General features: G+C 42.4%; 1 protein-coding gene across 1 annotated transcript in view; it reads right to left on the bottom strand.

Annotated features, from left to right (window-relative positions):
- The window catches only part of PLEKHG7 (pleckstrin homology and RhoGEF domain containing G7), a 66382-nt gene that overhangs the window by 27796 nt on the left and 22302 nt on the right, over positions 1 to 16284 (bottom strand). The window contains exons 4-9 of the mRNA XM_079142854.1: positions 13532 to 13659; positions 10497 to 10537; positions 5176 to 5271; positions 4210 to 4353; positions 1534 to 1629; positions 834 to 935 (exon numbers count right to left, since the gene is read on the bottom strand). Coding sequence (XP_078998980.1) covers positions 834 to 935; positions 1534 to 1629; positions 4210 to 4353; positions 5176 to 5271; positions 10497 to 10537; positions 13532 to 13659 — 607 coding nt within the window. The remainder of the gene's footprint in view (positions 1 to 833; positions 936 to 1533; positions 1630 to 4209; positions 4354 to 5175; positions 5272 to 10496; positions 10538 to 13531; positions 13660 to 16284) is intronic.

Here is a 16284-nt window from a genome sequence, read left to right as displayed (position 1 = left end):
AGTAACTACCCCAAAATGGAAGGTTTCCTTTGTTAGATGCTTATAATAGCTGTGATGCTTTTTTTTTCTGCAGCATTCATCTCAATTTGATTCTATAATCATTAGTCCCATTATTGGATTAATTTCTCTCCCTGTTGGACTGAAAATTCCTCCAGGGCATGAAGCTTATCTAATTTTGCATATTGTGTACAGAATATCACCCTCATACATAGCACTTACTAAGTGCTCAATAAATCTTAATCTATGGCTTTTTAAATGGAGCATAAGAATTCAAATCTTGACAAATAACATTAGATAGGGACTGGATTAAAAAGTTAAAAGAAAAAAATAGGTGGGGGATGAGGTCTAAATATCTTCTCAAGGAATAAGTAGCACTTATCAAGCCAGGCCTGCAGATTTTTCCTTTTCTCCTCATTTCACACACAGAAATATTATCAAGGGTATTGATAGATTTGAGAGTTTATTTTGTTCCTTTCTGAGAGACTGGCACTTTTGTTACAAGAACGACTCAACCATGTAATTAGCGAACACTAAACTATTGCCATGAATATTGCTTTAAATTGAAGTCATTTAAGAAAACAGACTTGGAAATGGCTTTTCCATGCATGCAGATCTTTGTGTCAATAAAACCCGCAGGAGATGTAACAATGGGAAAACAGAATCTGCAAGTTACTTTTGAACACGTTGATTGGGGAGAAAGGGATGGTCCCTTTGTGAGATGGTAGTGGAAGAAATTTCCCAGGAACTAAAAAAAATCAAATAGCTATGAACAACCATCCTGGGAGGTGGGTAGATTCATTGCAGGAAGCTGAGATCTCTCAGAGGGATCTTACCTTTGCGAGCACAGAAATGAAATCCATCAATGGTGACGTCTCAGAAGCTTCTACATAGGCCTTAATGATGCTGAAAAGACTGTTTACAAAACCAAGGCTTGTCTAGGGCCAGAGAGAAAGAGAACAAGAGTAGGTTGAGGAATAAAAAATTTGATGACCCTCAAACGTCATTCTTACACACATTTCCCATTTCAAAGTCATCTCCTAGCAAAATTTAAGATTTACTTCCCCTCCTCTGAAATGTATATGTATGTATTATAAGTTTTTCAAAAATAAATCCTTCTTGCTCTCTACCCTGCTTTTTGAAAGATATTGTTTATTTATAATACACTTGATCTTAGCCAAAAGGCCGAGAAGCGATATGTTTATTTATAATATATGTGAGAAAGCATTTAGAAACATTCATAAAGCTGATGAAGAACTTAGGAATATTTCTACTTTCTTAAAGAGTTGTGGAAAAATGAAAAAGTGAGGGTTAACAAATATCTATAATTGAATGGAAAATGTTGGTGGATGCTTAACCATCCTTATAAATCTGAACTCCTGATCATCAGATTATGTGGGGATAGAAGACGGAATAATCATATTTCAATTTCTGTTAAGGAATACAAGTCCTGCATTCATGCACCAAGCATGGATTTTCAAGATCATCTGGTGAATTTTAACACATGGACGCTGGCATCTCCCTACTTTGGCTCACCTGAGTTAACTCCTCCAGGTTTGCAAAAAGTCTCCATAAATCCACATCCAGGAGATATTCATGAATTTGCAGATATTTTAATGTATTCATAAAGATCTTAAAAAAATAAATGTACATTAGTTTTTGTTTTTAAAATTTGAAGCATGCCCTTTACAAGAACTTTAAACATAAACCTTCTGGGTGTAACCTTACAGAACAAGGTAAAAATCAGTATTCCCAAGGCTTAAGAATTTTCCTCCATACACATCATGACATTTAAGTTTTTCAGAACACACTGGAGATGTGCTCTTCAGTGTGACGTTGCTGCTCATGTGAGTCCTGAGAATATGTCTGTGGAATATGATCAGTCCAAACGGACATGCTGTTTCTGGGGCTAGGGTGTCCCAGGGGCTCTCCTATTGCCAACAGCCCTGATTGGAGAACAAAACAACTCCCCTGCTGTGTTCTTGGTGATTACTTCCTCTGCCAAAACCTTGATGTCCTTTACTTTCAGGGAATTAAAAATGGAGAATTAGTGAGTTAATAGCTGATAAGTGGTGGAATGTTTTGACTTGGATCAAGGTATCAAATATTCATGAAAACATTAAGGGAGTCTTTGTTATTATTACCTGATCCAATTCTTTCACACACCAGGGGAACCAGACAGCAAAGGAAGAAAGGAGAATCAGTCCTCACAGACAAGCTGCTCTTCATTCTATAAACTGAAGAGAGAGCTGCTAATGGGCACAGGAATGCTATGAATATATAGAGTGGGAAACTTTCAAGGGGACAAAGAATTCTAGGTATGAAAAGATGGGACTGGAGATGGTTAACCTCCTCCAATTCCCATCCCCACACTATTTCATTAGTGCAGTACATGGGGTCTTTTTTTTTTTTGGGGGGGGGGGGGGGGGTGGGGCGTTTACAGGGAATTGAATCCAGGGGCACTTAACCCTACCCTTTTATTTTTTATTTTGAGTCAGGGTCTTGCTAAGTCACTTGGGGCTTTAATAGATTGCTGAGGCTGGCTTTGAACTTATGCTCCTCCTGCTTCAGCCTCCGACTTGCTGGGATTACAGGCATGTGCCACCATGCCTGACCAGTGTGTGGTTTTTGAACATGGATGAGAATCACTTGGAGGTCTTGTTAAACCAGACCTTCACCTCTAGAGTTTGTGATTTCGTAGGTCTGTGATGGAATCTGAGAATGTGTCTCTAACGAGTTCCCAGGTGATCTGGATGCAGCTGCTCTGCAGGCCACGTTAAAACCACTGAATTACGGCTTCCCAAATCCTTATAATACTGGTTTCTAGAAACCTGTCAATGTCTAAACATTTAAAACATTTAATTGTAAAAAGAACTAGAACTCATTATAATAGCTCAACTAGGAAAATTTAGAAGAAATATTCTTTTTGTTGTAAGAGTCATTGCTTTACAGAACATTTTTCCATTTAAAAAAATACTAAGTCCTCCAGTATATTTATTTTACTATTTGAGTTTCAAATTTTCAATTCATAAGCAACTTTGGGATACTCATTGATTGTGTATAGGGAAGTACATATATATTTAAATACATGCCATGTCCTTAATCCCAAGGGATAGACCTGGATTACCTCAGGTCAATTAGCATCCTTTCCTTATCTAGCTAGAGTAGCAGGTTCAGTTGTGGGCATGTGACCTATGCTGTCCAATCAGAATGGATCTCAAGACTTCTGTCCTCAGTGCAAGAAGATCTCTTTCTCCCCACCACTTCCTCTTACTCTCTCTCTCTCTCTCTCTCTCTCTCTCTCTCTCTTCTTGAGTTCAAGAATAGCATTTTTGGGATGAAGAGAAGCTAGTCATGGGATAAAACTGGTGCCATAGAAGGTGGAGATGAAAGATGGAAAGAAATTCTGTCCCTAGTTTTGAGCCCTTTGATCACCCACTCTTGAATTCTCTCCCACCTCTATACTTCACAGCCACATGGGCCCATAAAAATCCAATATAATTTAAGCTAGTTCTCTGTTGCCTGCTCTTACGAGCATCCTAACCAAATGGACTCTAAGTTTCAATTCTCTCATACTGTGTCTTTGGGGTTTAAATTTTGCTAAGTCAGGTGTGCAGTGACTGGCAATAAATCTTACAGATAAAAACAACTGACACTCGCATAGCACTTAACCGATTTCAAAGGAAACGGCTTTGATCATCACAATGATCTAGTGCATAGCCAGAGGTGGCCTCGTCACTTCCTTTTTATAGCTTAGCACAGGGATCATCAAACTGCAGCCTGCAGGCTGTAAATCTGTGCTGCCACCTGCTTCTGTGAAGTAGGGGGTGCTGTGACCCAGTCGTGAACATTCCTGGCCAGTTTTGCACTGTGATGACAGAAGCCACCAGAGATGGGATGGACTGCCTTGAAGGTGGCGGGGGGGCTCCTGGATTTGACGATATGTTAACACTGGTGAGATCTGGATAGCAGATGGGAAGCTGGGATGACTTATTTAACCCTGAGAAGATATGTTTAGAAAAAAACAGAGACAACTAAGTAGTAGCTAAACAAAAATGAACAATGAATACCATTTTCTTCAAATGCCTCAGAAAGAAGGGGAAAACATCTCTCGACTTGCTTTTATTTTTTTAGCATGGAAGAAGAAAAACAAATTCCCAAAGAATCAAATTAGTATTTTTCATGTATTACAAAAATTAAAGCCTGCATTACCATCTTAAGAACCAATAAATGGTCCAAGAAATAAGTGCATTCACTTGTGAAGAGTTCCCACAGGGCCTCTTCCTGCTTTCCCAAGTCTGATCCAGCAGTGGGGCATTTCAGACGCGTTTCCATGACTTCATTCCAGGTCTTATCCTGCACGTGGGGAGAAAAGAGAGAACAAAACATTCTACCCCAGTGGTTGACCTGTCTGCTGTCAGCTTTCCTTGCAGCGTGCATGGCAGGAATCCTGCAGGCCCCCGTGTCCCTGTTGGCTTCTCCCTGCGGCTGGGGAAGCCAGTCCCTGCCCCCCATGCAAAGCATGGGAGTTTAAAATGAAGAAAAATTCAAACCGACGTTGCTTGGAATGATGCCTGAGAACTTCATGAGCCCTGTTTGAACCCTCCCAGGTCCGAGAAGTCTGATGCCAGGTTCCACTGGCAAAGCTCACTGAAATCAACTACTGAAGAATCAAGAATTAGGAGTTTTAAATCTGGATGAGACCTTTAGAAATTGTCTTACCCAAAACATCTAACTGTGCAAAGGAGGCCCTGAGGCCCGGAGGGGTGAATAGTTTAAGAGCTATAGCCATCTGTCCCTTAAGGTATGTTCTGAGGAGTGTGCTGTTGGCTGATTCCATAGCTGCGTGAACATCAGCATGTACCTACGCAGACAAAGGTGGCGATGATGTCACTAGACCCTGGTGAGGAGACCACCAGAGGTGTGGCCTGCTATTGACCAGCACATCACTGTGCGGTGCTTGGCTGCAGTAACGCTTCCTTAAACGTTTCCTGACCTATAATGGGCTCTCCTTGCCGTTACCTGATTGCAGATAGAGTAATTTCCCAGGGCTCAGTGTCCTGCCCAGCCCTGGGCTCCTCCCCTGTGCGAGCTGTACTTTGACAACTTAAAATAATAATCAAGGAAAGAAAAGACAAAGGAAGAGCTGTGCCACTTTATAAATGACACGCACCCTACCTTCAAGCCACAGAACTCGTAGCCCCTGAAGTCTGTGATCTTCACGGAGGAGAGGCAGTTCTCCAGCTCGGCTATGTGCTTGTGCTTGTCTTTGCCCTGCTTCAAGAGCGTTAGAAACAGGGTTTTCAGACATGCATTCTCAATGACATGATTTGGGTCTCTTCAGCATCTTCAGTTGATTGACATTCATTGACATTCATAAGAATAGACCAAACCACTACCAGAACCAGCCACCTTTAGGCATGAACACTTTCAATGCCATTTTTGAGCTATAGTCTGATTCCAGGACCACAGAGAGCTGGTGCCAGAGGCTTGTGAGAATGTCTATTCTAAACCTGTCCTCTTCCTAATGGGAACACAAAATAAAATACCAGAGAATGGTCATAGAGTCATTAGAGGGACCCAAGTGTAGTGCCCACCTGTGGAGTGATACATGTCCTTCATGGTTTTAACATTTTGGGACTCTGGATCATAGGACATTAGCATGGGAAAGTGCTTCTGACCTGTCAGTTCAACCCCTCAGCTGGCATATGACTAAATAAAATTCATGGTGTTAAACAGACTTGGCCAACATAATAATTCTCTGCTAAAGAATACCAGAATATGAAAGAAATGCTAGTTTCCTTAAAATGGAGCCACCCACTTATTTCTGTTATAGTCTTTATTCTTTTTTATTTGTTCTTTTTAGATATATATGACAATAGAGTGTATTTTGACATATCATACATACATGGAGTTTAACTCCCCATTCTTTTAAAAACTTTTTTTCCTATTTTGATTCATTGTACACAAATGGAGTACAACTATCGTTTCTCTGGTAGGAAGGAGGGTCTTCCATGCATGTCATACATGCATATAAGGTAATGATGTTTGTCTCATTCAATTATCTTTCCTTCCCCTGCCCCTTCCCTAACTTCCCATTCTCGTGGTTGAACATGATGTGGAGTTACATTGGTCCTGTATTCATATATGAACAGAAAAGTTACGTCCGGTTCATTCTACTGTCTTCCCTATTCCTATCTCCCCTCCCTTCCCTTCATTCCCTTTTGTCTAATCCTGTGAACTTCTGTTTTTCCCTCCTCCCTGCTTATTGTGAGTCAGCATCCACATATCAGAGAGAATATTCAGCCTTTGGTGTTTCAGGGATTGGCTTATTTCACTTTGCGCGAGAGTCTCCAGTTCCATGGCAATACCATGATTTCATTCTTCTTTAAGGCTGGTATTCCATTGTGTATATATATACCACGTTTTCTTTATCCATTCATCTGTTGAAGGGTACCTAGGTTGGTTCCATAGCTTAGCTATTGTGAATTGAGCTGCCATAAACATTGGTGTGGCTGTATCATATAGTCTTTATTCTTAATATTTGTTTAAAAAATCTGACTACAAAGGTAATATGTGGTTACTGCAGAAAATTTGAGAAGTAAAAATGCAACGAAAATTAAAGCTACTTATAAACCCCATCATCAGATGATCATTTTTCTGATTATATTCATAAGTAACTTTAAGGGATATTTACATGTTCTTGTATAACTTGATTTTTAAAGGCAATATGTTAAGAACATTTATTTGATTCAGTATTCTATTGCAACATCAGGAACTACCCTCATAAGGAATTCGCGTTATCATTCAAAGTAGGAAAAAGCTATCAAATAACTGTATAAGGCTTTCTAAAGTCAACTTGGCTGCATTTCAGTGGAGTGTTTATCACAAATCATCTCTCGACTTGCTGTGTTGCCTCTGGGTGCAGGATGCTAGCATGGATCTGAAGAATTTGGTGCAAAGGAACCAACATTAAGAACATGAGAAGACAGTCTCTCTGCTGTTGTGGGGCGGAGAGGAGACTCTGGATGGGTTCAAAATGTGCGGAGGGCTGTGGCTGGTTTCTGAGGTGGGATTGGGGCACAGAGAGAGGAAATCTATTGTAGATTCTTCAGCCTCCACAGTAGCAAAGGAATCTTGGAGCTGGTCGGGGGCCTCCTACGGAAACGGGGACATATGCCTTTTGTTGATGTCTGAAACCATAGCAACTGTGTGTTGTGGCAATAAAAAAATCAGTGGCCAGTTGGAAAAGGAAGAAACTGAGACAATGGAAGCAGCATTGGAGTTGAGGGAAAGCAGTCGCCAGCTCTGCTCCTGAAGGGCACTCACTGTGGCTTGCCATGGGTCTGACCAACCTCCTGGTCAAAGCCTTGTGGATATACCAGGGAGAAGGGAGGAGAAGCTTCTTCCAGTGGACACATTAACTCTTTAGAGTCACAGTGGCTTCTACTATGGCAGCCTTGGCTATGAGAGGCGAAGAAGCATTGGGAGAGCAATTGAGAGGACTGGAGGGTGAAGAAAAGTGAGAATCCAGGCAGATTCTGGGCTCTCAAAGTTAGTACCCAAGAGGTAATAGGAATGGGAACTTGCAGTGGACACTGGGAACTAGAGGGAAAATGAAGGTTAAGACTGAATATCGCCAGGTGTGGTGGTGCACACCTGTAATCCCAGCTGCTCGGGAGGCTGAGGAAGGAGGATCACGAGTTCAAAGCCAGCCTCAGCAAAAGCGAGGTGCTAAGCAACTCAGTGAGACCCTGTCTCTAAATAAAATACAAAATAGGGCTGGGGATGTGGCTCAGTGGTCGAGTGCCCCTGAGTTCAATCCCTATTACCAAAAAGAAAAAAGAAAAAAAAAAAAGCCAATATCTACATTTTAGAATGGTTGACAGAGTGACATTGATTCAGTGGGGACAGACAAGATCTTTCATAGTACTGATGACAAAGAAAAGGAGGAAGGAGCATTCAGGTCTGGTTATGGAGACCCCCACAGTTCGAGGAGTGGTACAACGTCAGGAAAGAACAGGCTGAGAGTCAGACTGCCTGAGACTGATGAAGACAAATCCCTGTTCTGCTTATAAGCAGTGTGACCTCAGGCAAATTACTCAACCTCTCTGAACCTGTTTCCCCATTTGTGAAAAGGGTGTAATGTTACCTGCCTTGTTGGATTGTTGTGAGAATCTGAGTTCACATATGTAAACTATGACATGCATAGACAAGGACACATGTAAATAGAAACAGTGCCTAGTGGCCTGGTAGTGTGGTAGCATTACTTTAGCTTTAGTACTAATATTGTTATTGATAGGAAGAAAGGAAGGAGGGAAGGCAGGCAAATAAGAAAAGGAAAATATGTAAAAGAAGTGTGTGATATTGATGTGAATTATCCTTTATAAGGATATGAATCACTTAGTAAACAAGGCTCAAATGAAGGAAGTAGACATACTGATTTCAAGGGACGCAGATATTGTGTCCACATGGAAATGGGGCTTCAAGTAATGAATTTGTCCTCTTTGCTGAGAACACTTGTCAAAGACATTTTGTCATTTCTCTAGTCAGCCCTCTGTATCCACAGATTCCACATTCATGGATTCAAGTCAACCACAGACCAAAAATATTCAAAGAAAAGTTGTGTCTATACTGAACATGTGCAGATTTTTTTCTTATTATTATTCTTGGAATAATACAGTATAACAAATATTTACCTAGCATTTACATTGTATTGGGTCTTATAAATAACGTAGAGATGATTTAAAGTGTACGAGAAGATGTGCTTAGGTGATATGCCAATACTACGCCATTTCACATAAGGGACTTGAGTCTTCATTTTTAGCATATCTCCATCACCGCACCCACCCCAGAAGGCAAACCATTTAGCATTCCCCAATTTACACATCAGGTCTGACCTTCTCAACTGGTGTCTGAGATCTCTACAGCACAGTACCCAGGACATAATGGTCACCCAATACACATAGGAACAGGTAGCTTCTTGATGGGGGAAAGAATGGACTGATCTCACCAGCTGTAGGACATCCGATCAGTGACCACGTTCTTCCCTTCTGAAGGCACACGTCTCCCAGGCACCTCCTAGAGCTTCCCTGCCCCCAGGAAAATTGGAAGGGCCAAGGGGAAATGACCCCCACTCCTGGGACACCAGACCTGACTAGTGACCGGCCCTGCCTCCCTTCACACAAGGGAGGCACTCAGGAGAGGCTGCCCTGTTTCAGACTTGCCAGGAAACAGAACGCATCCCTGGATGCCTGATGACAACAACCTCAGAGTCAACGGTGTGGCCACATCACTGACAGGTTATGATTTGCAACTTGCAATATTCAGATCCCATTCCATAAGAACTTTTTATTTTCGGACAACAATAATGTGAAATTCCATCATATATCTGGCTATGAGAACGAGTCATTTTCCAAACTCTAAAATACTACTATGACCACTTTTGATTGCTTACGAGTGCCCAGCTCTGGGGGAAGCGCCCTGTGTATTACAGTTCACTTATCCCAACTGCCCTGTGTGGCTGGCATTGGGACTGTCCACCATTTATGGGAAAAGACCTGAAGTTGAGGAAGGTAAACCAGTTGGCCAAGGTCCTGGAGCAGGAAGGAAAGTAGTGGGTATTGGAACCTCAGGGGGGTTTTAATTTAGCTACTGGACTTAAAAGACATTTCAAGATAATGTGTCTGTAGAACCATCACAGGTGTCAGCAATCAGTGACAGACGAATAAGAGAGGCCACATGGGCAGATTTTTAACAGAACAAGGCACAGTGACTTCCCACATGGCCCTGTGGCTGTTGGCTGTGATATACAGGTCTCAAACCTGGTACTGCGGGGAGACCAACATCAGTCCTTTCCCTTCCTCCAGGAAACAGGAGCATGGAGTTCAGTCGTGATCATGAACTCTCCCCCTCCACTTATGACCTGTCATAGGACAGGCTTGACTTGTCCTAGGCAGTAAGGACTTGGGACTGCTGATTTAGATTTATTACTCTTCAATAATTGACGGAACCAAGAACAAATTTAAAAGCCCAGTAGGATTAATCCAACGGATTCTTCCAGAAATAGAAGTGTATTTGTGGAATCTGTTTCTGTAATACTCATGAATTTTTTAATGTTCCCAGTATATACGGTGCTGCCTACGACCTGGGGCACACACACTGGTGTTAAGTTTTACTTCACCGAGGGAGCTGCGTGCATCCTAAGCCATGCCAGGGTATAAATTTAGGGTTGTAAAGCATCACCGTGTTAGAGTTGCTTCACTTTTTCTGCAGAACTCATTAACTGCTGGCAATTAGCACTGTTTTGCTGCACAAAATGACACCATTTGGCATGTTCTATAGCCAATACTGTGGATGTGATGATATCATTTACATTTCATGTGCCATCTGCTTTTAAGCAGAGAGAAAGCAGAATAAAGAGACTCTTCAGCCGTTTCTTACTTTCTTAGCTACAGGAGGCTTAATTAAAAACAAAAATGACAACGTGAGACACTTACCACTCCTCTCTTGGAGAAAGGCCATCTTGGTTTCTTGGATTCTGGTGGGTGAAATAAAAGAAAATATGTTGTTACTCAGAGCAACTGGTGACAGATCCTTGCAGTGCTTCGTGAAGCCTCCTTTTTGAAAATAAGTCAAACAGAATTCATCCTGCTTTCATTCTTCTCTTGAAAATACACAGCATGAATATTTATATTTTTGCAAAGGAGTGAATGATCCTGTATCGAGACCTAAAGGTTGAGTTTCTACTGCCTGAAGATGACATGGTGCCGTACATATATATATTTTTTGTACTGGGTATTGAACCTGGAGCTCTTAACCACTGAGAGCCACATCCTCAGCCTTTTTTGCATTTTATTTAAAGTTGCTGAGGTTGGCTTTGAACTTGGGATCCTCCTGCTTCAGTCTTCCCCAGCTGCTAGGATTATTAGAGGCGTGTGCCATCACACCTGGCTCCTGCATGTCTATGCTAGGATATTGTTTAGATTCCTTTCCCTTATCACTTGGGAAGAAATCTATGAGCTTCAATAAAGATGTCAAGTAGTTAATACAGAGGATCGTAGTGCTTGCTATGACATCTATGACATGGAACTTCAGACACCCGACCAAACTTGAGACTCAGCCTACATCAACCCAGGAATCCCCAGCTACCATTAAAGGAAGATTCCTGAAATAGGGGACATCAACATGATGTCACCAATCTTTATATGGTGGCTTGTTGCTGTTGGTCACCATCCAAATCATCTTTAGGAGTGACTTTGAGATGAGAAGAGAGTCATTATTCAGTTATACATTCTTTGGTGACCAGGTAGTAAAGAGTAAATTCTGATCTTTTGGTTTTTATATTGTTTATGCTACTCAGAAAAAGTTGGGAATTGCCTCTTAGCTTCATGGGATGTTCTGACCGCTCAATATAGAAAATGGAAATCTTATAGATCTGTCTCTCTTTCAGGCTGGTTTACCAGGGGTGTCTTCCTAATACTTCAATCAGACAGAAGTAATTACAGCATTCACTGCAAAGATGTGCTTGAGGGACCTGCTCGACTGTGACCTTGAATGAGACCTAATCAACCCAATTGAGTATCCTCTCATTTGTTATGACCATGTTATTGATCTTTTTCAAGGGGAAAGTAGGTAGAATTTCCCATAGGGATAAATGAGATTCACTATACTTAGCCCTCAAATGACTAGTGGCAAATTATCCAATAATATTTGGGATCCTAGGCAAATTTCTCTCCTCTGTTGTTTTTTGTTTTTTGTTTTTCTAATTTTGAAAATGATTCTGAATACTTCCCAAGTATTCAGAAGAGGATTTGAATGAGTTTTTATTAAAACTACAATCTTTCATTATCTATCTTAAATCTCATCTTGGCTGAATCAGACCATTTTAACAGTATCTCTTGGTGGCTTATATGTGCATCCAAGCTTGAGAGACCCTTGTTACGGAGCATGAACTTGGGACATGAGACCTCTATTCTAAACACTTTGAGGAGTGGGCTTGGAGGGCTGTGGTGGAGGACATTGCTTGTCTTCTGTACTATGTGGTGGCTACTATGACCCCAGACACACAACTACAAAAACAGCTAGTGTGAAATGGAAGCATCACACAGCAGTCAGGACCTTGTTCTTCAGTGAGGTGGTCCTCAAACTTCAGCTGGTATCTGAGCACCTGCAGGGCTTGTCAGAAAGCGAATCTCTGGACACCACTCCCAGAACTCCTGATTCAGTACGTATGGGATGGGATCCCAGGATATGGATTTCTCACAACTTCTTGGGGAGGGGATGCTGAAGCTGCTGATCTAAGACCAGCCTTGGGAATCAAGGCTCTCGTTGTCCCTCGGTGTGAGTGTTTGTGAAGCATCATGAAACATGTACTAACCTATGTTAAGAACGCACTGTTTAGAACTACTTCTGCCTTGTAGGGGTGTGTCCTGAACCCCTCTTGGTTTGGTTATTTGAGTTGTGGTAGCATAGGAGACAATAGATAGTGGTCCTTATGTGTTGTGTGCCCCATCAGACAGTAGATGTGGATGAGATCTACACAGAACAAAGGGTTGTTCATTTTTCTGTGTTCCTGGTGGCTTCTGCATTCCACATCCAGAAGGCTACATCTGCCCACAGTGGGTAACTGATGCAGGCTGGTAGAATGGGCTGGGGACCAGAAGTCTGGAGCTTGGATTCATTCCCTGGACACTAACAAGCTCGTACCGTGAATAGGATGCTTCTCCTTTTTGGGTCTCACTTCGTACATATGTGAATGAGGCATGAACCTGATGATTTTCAGACTGTTTTGCCAGGTGTCCATGGACACCTTGGTGTGAGTTTGGCGTCCACCCAGATTCAACCAATACAACTTCACCTACATCTATTTTATACATTGAATTTTCAAGTTAGGATTTTTTTTGTAAAACATCCTGCTAAGAACAAAACCAGCTTAAAGTTACCATCATGGACAATTTTTAGGCCTCCTTTTTAGTTCTCAAATGCTTCAATTTGCTTACCCTCAGAGCCATGAGGAAAGCACCCTGAACAATTCTTCTTTTCTTTCTCAGCTGAAGAGTCAGCCCCAAAGCTGCCTCTCTCTATCAGACGCTCATCTGTTCTAGCACCGTTGGCTCCCCATGGTACCACCTGGTTGGAAAATGCCAATGTGGGGCTGAAGTCCAGAGTGGGTGGGAGATAAGCTTTGTAGCAATTATTGGCAAGCTGCCCATCAGCCCAGTGAGGGCACTCTGGTCCAAAATGGTCACTGTACTGGTGCAACTGTCCCAGATCCTCAACTTGGGATAAATTATGGCAAGGGGACATGGTGAGGGGAGAACCATGACTCATCCACCTCTGAACGGAATGCCTAAAACCAGGCCTGGGAGCCGGCTGGTTTCCGGTACACCACGCCTGTGTCGGTTCCATTCCATTCTAACTGGTCAGTTCACGTACTTCACTAGTTTTAAAATACTAGGGACACCTTTCTTGCTTATGGCACTCTCTGTCCCAGAGCTGGCATATCACGAACATAGGCTGAGCAAAACGGGACCTGGATTCAGCAGCAGCAGTGGATGGCACAGGTAATCCGCAGCTCCATCAGAAACCAGAAGGTCCCCAGGGAACACCTCGAGTCCAGGTAAGTTCAGCACCACAGAGCTGCGTCTGTGCTCGTACAACCTGTGCCCCAAAGAGGAAAGACAAGAGCTCAGAGCTGGGGTGCAGGCGGGTTCATTGTTCAGACCCTCTCTGGTCACGCAGAAGTGGCTGCTAGCTACCTGGTGCCTGTTCTAGGAAAGTCTCAGGGCCACTTCAGGATCCAGATCATAATGACACACAGACCACATTTACTGGCCACCTCTTCTTTGGTCCTTATTGGCCATTTGTAATTTTAACTAATCCAAAGCAGAAGAGGCCAGTAGAAATGTTAACGTGAATGTATCCTATTTGCTCTGACTTGTAAGGATACCAGGAGGAATTCCTAGTATCAAACACAGAAGTCTCTGCCCATGAGGCACACTGCCTCACAAGTGAATAGGATGGTGGTGGCCTCTGGCACTCCTAGCAATTCAAAGTCAGTTGTTTGAAGTCAGCACTGTTATTTTTCTTAGAGAAAAACAAGAAATATTGCAGGAAAAACTTAGCAAGGAGGAAGATACATATAGCTTCTCTTTTCCTCTACTGTTTCATGAAATTTCCTATTTGTTGGATAGTCACAAAATAAAGAGTTCAAGTATCAGACATGGTGGGGAGAAGCTCCAAAGTCACTGAGCATTTGCACAGTGCTATTTAAGGAGCACAGCTGGAAGGGGGTCTCCACGCTGGGAACACACACGGTATAGCAAATCCTAGGGATTCTCAGTTTCCTCATCAGGACCATTCATATATTCCTGTAGTCTATTCTATGGGACAGAAGACATAATTCCTTCTATTCACTGACAAATGTGATCTTGAAATTCTCTTTTACCAACACATCATCTACCATATAGGCTACTTTATGTAGATAGAAATTTTGGCTAATCCAAAGTAGAAGTGGTCAGGTGGAAATGTTAACACAAGTGCCGAGGAACTGCCTGGAAAATTGAGAGCTCAGGTTGGTCTTGCCCTTTAGCTCTTATGATTTTGTTCATTGTCATGTAGCACCCCTGACCCCCAATTAGCCACGTGTGGCACTCCATAAGTCTCCTAGTGCAGTTCTCCCTCTGCCTCTTCCACTTTCCTACCTGCCTGCTCCTCTAGACCTACCAAGGTCCCATGGTTCTGACCTTCCACGAGAGACAGCTTTCTGCCTGAGCTTCATCTCTTGCCTCGTGATTGTGTAATCTTGGATCTTACAGTTCCTTTCTTGTCTAATATGTCTGCTGTTTGGGTCTAGTCGTGTCCCATCATGTCCATCATGCTGCTGACCGAAATCTGTGGAACTTGTTATAAATACCCATCTCACATCCCGCCTTTGGAAATGATTGGGTTGTGAGAGTCTTAACCAATCAGTGAATTGATCCCTAATGGGATTAACCCAGTGGTACCTGGAAGCAGGTGGGGTGTGGCTGGAGGAGGTGGGTCATTGGGGGCGTGGCTATGGGGTCTCCATTCTGTAGGTCTGTGGTGAGCCTTGCCATCAGGAGTTTCACCCAGCTTCCTAGATACTCACCAGAGTCAGAGAACAAACTAATTTTAAGTTTATAAATAACTTAATATAGGCCTTCCCTTCCTTTGCATTTTAAAGGATTATTTCAAATGTTTAGCTTGTGGCTAAAAAACTTTTTCATATTGATAGTAGAACAAATTGTTTAGCAATTTTAATTGGTAAACAACCTAAATCCTGTAAATTTCTATAAAACATATGAAGACTGCCTCAGGCTCTGCAGATGGGAAGTTAAATTTCCAGTTCGAAAAGGCTGCTTGCTCCAAGGAGTCTGCCAATGCTCAAAGAGGCAATTCCTCATGTCTGCACACTCCTTTGGGACCTACTGGGTCAGGCCCTCAGCATCTTGGGCAGAGTGACACGATCACCTCTTAACTCAATTCTTTACCTTCAGCTGTGATTCTGTCCTGTGCATGGTCACTAAACATGAGTTATCACAATACAAGTCTGACCTTGATACCCTCTGGCTTCAGTAGCTCTTCACCTTATACCAGGTAAGCACATTGTTAAACCATGCACCCAGCCCTTCTGTGATGTTACTGGTATTTTTTACTTGGAAATTCATTTTCTGGAAATAGGGAATGGATTGTAAGTCCCCACAAAAGTGGTGTTTCACACCTCGGTACTTTGGAAATGTTTTGCCCCTCTCCTATTCTCCCAAGCCTAATAGGCAGAGATGCAGGCCCATGGGGGATCTTGGCTAAGTAGCTTAAAAAGGGAAACACATAAATAAAATTTGGCTCAGATTTATTTAATTATCTATACTCCCTGGGGTTTAAAAATTGATTTTACCTTACTTTCTCTGCTTCTCTCAATGCTCTATCACTGATGAACACGAGAACAGTCCTCTGATGTTGCTATGGTTTGGATGTGAGGTGTCCCCTGAAAGCTCACGTGTGAGACAGTTAAAGGTTCATTGGAGAAATGATTGGGTTGTGAGAATCTTAACCAATCAGTGAATTAATCCCTGATGGGATTAACCGAGTGGTAACTGGAGGCAGGTGGGGTGTGGCTGGAGGAAGTTGTTCACTGGGGGCGTGGCTATGGGGTATATATTTTGTCTCTGGACAGTGGAGTCTTTCTTTCTCTTTCTGCTTCCCTCTGCCACACTTTGCTATGATGTTCAGCCTTACTTTGAACCCTGGGGAATGGAGCCTGCT

This window comes from Sciurus vulgaris (assembly GCF_902686455.1).
Source record: "Sciurus vulgaris genome assembly, chromosome: 5".
Classification (NCBI taxonomy): domain Eukaryota; kingdom Metazoa; phylum Chordata; class Mammalia; order Rodentia; family Sciuridae; genus Sciurus; species Sciurus vulgaris.
This window is presented reverse-complemented; position numbering and strand designations above follow the sequence as displayed.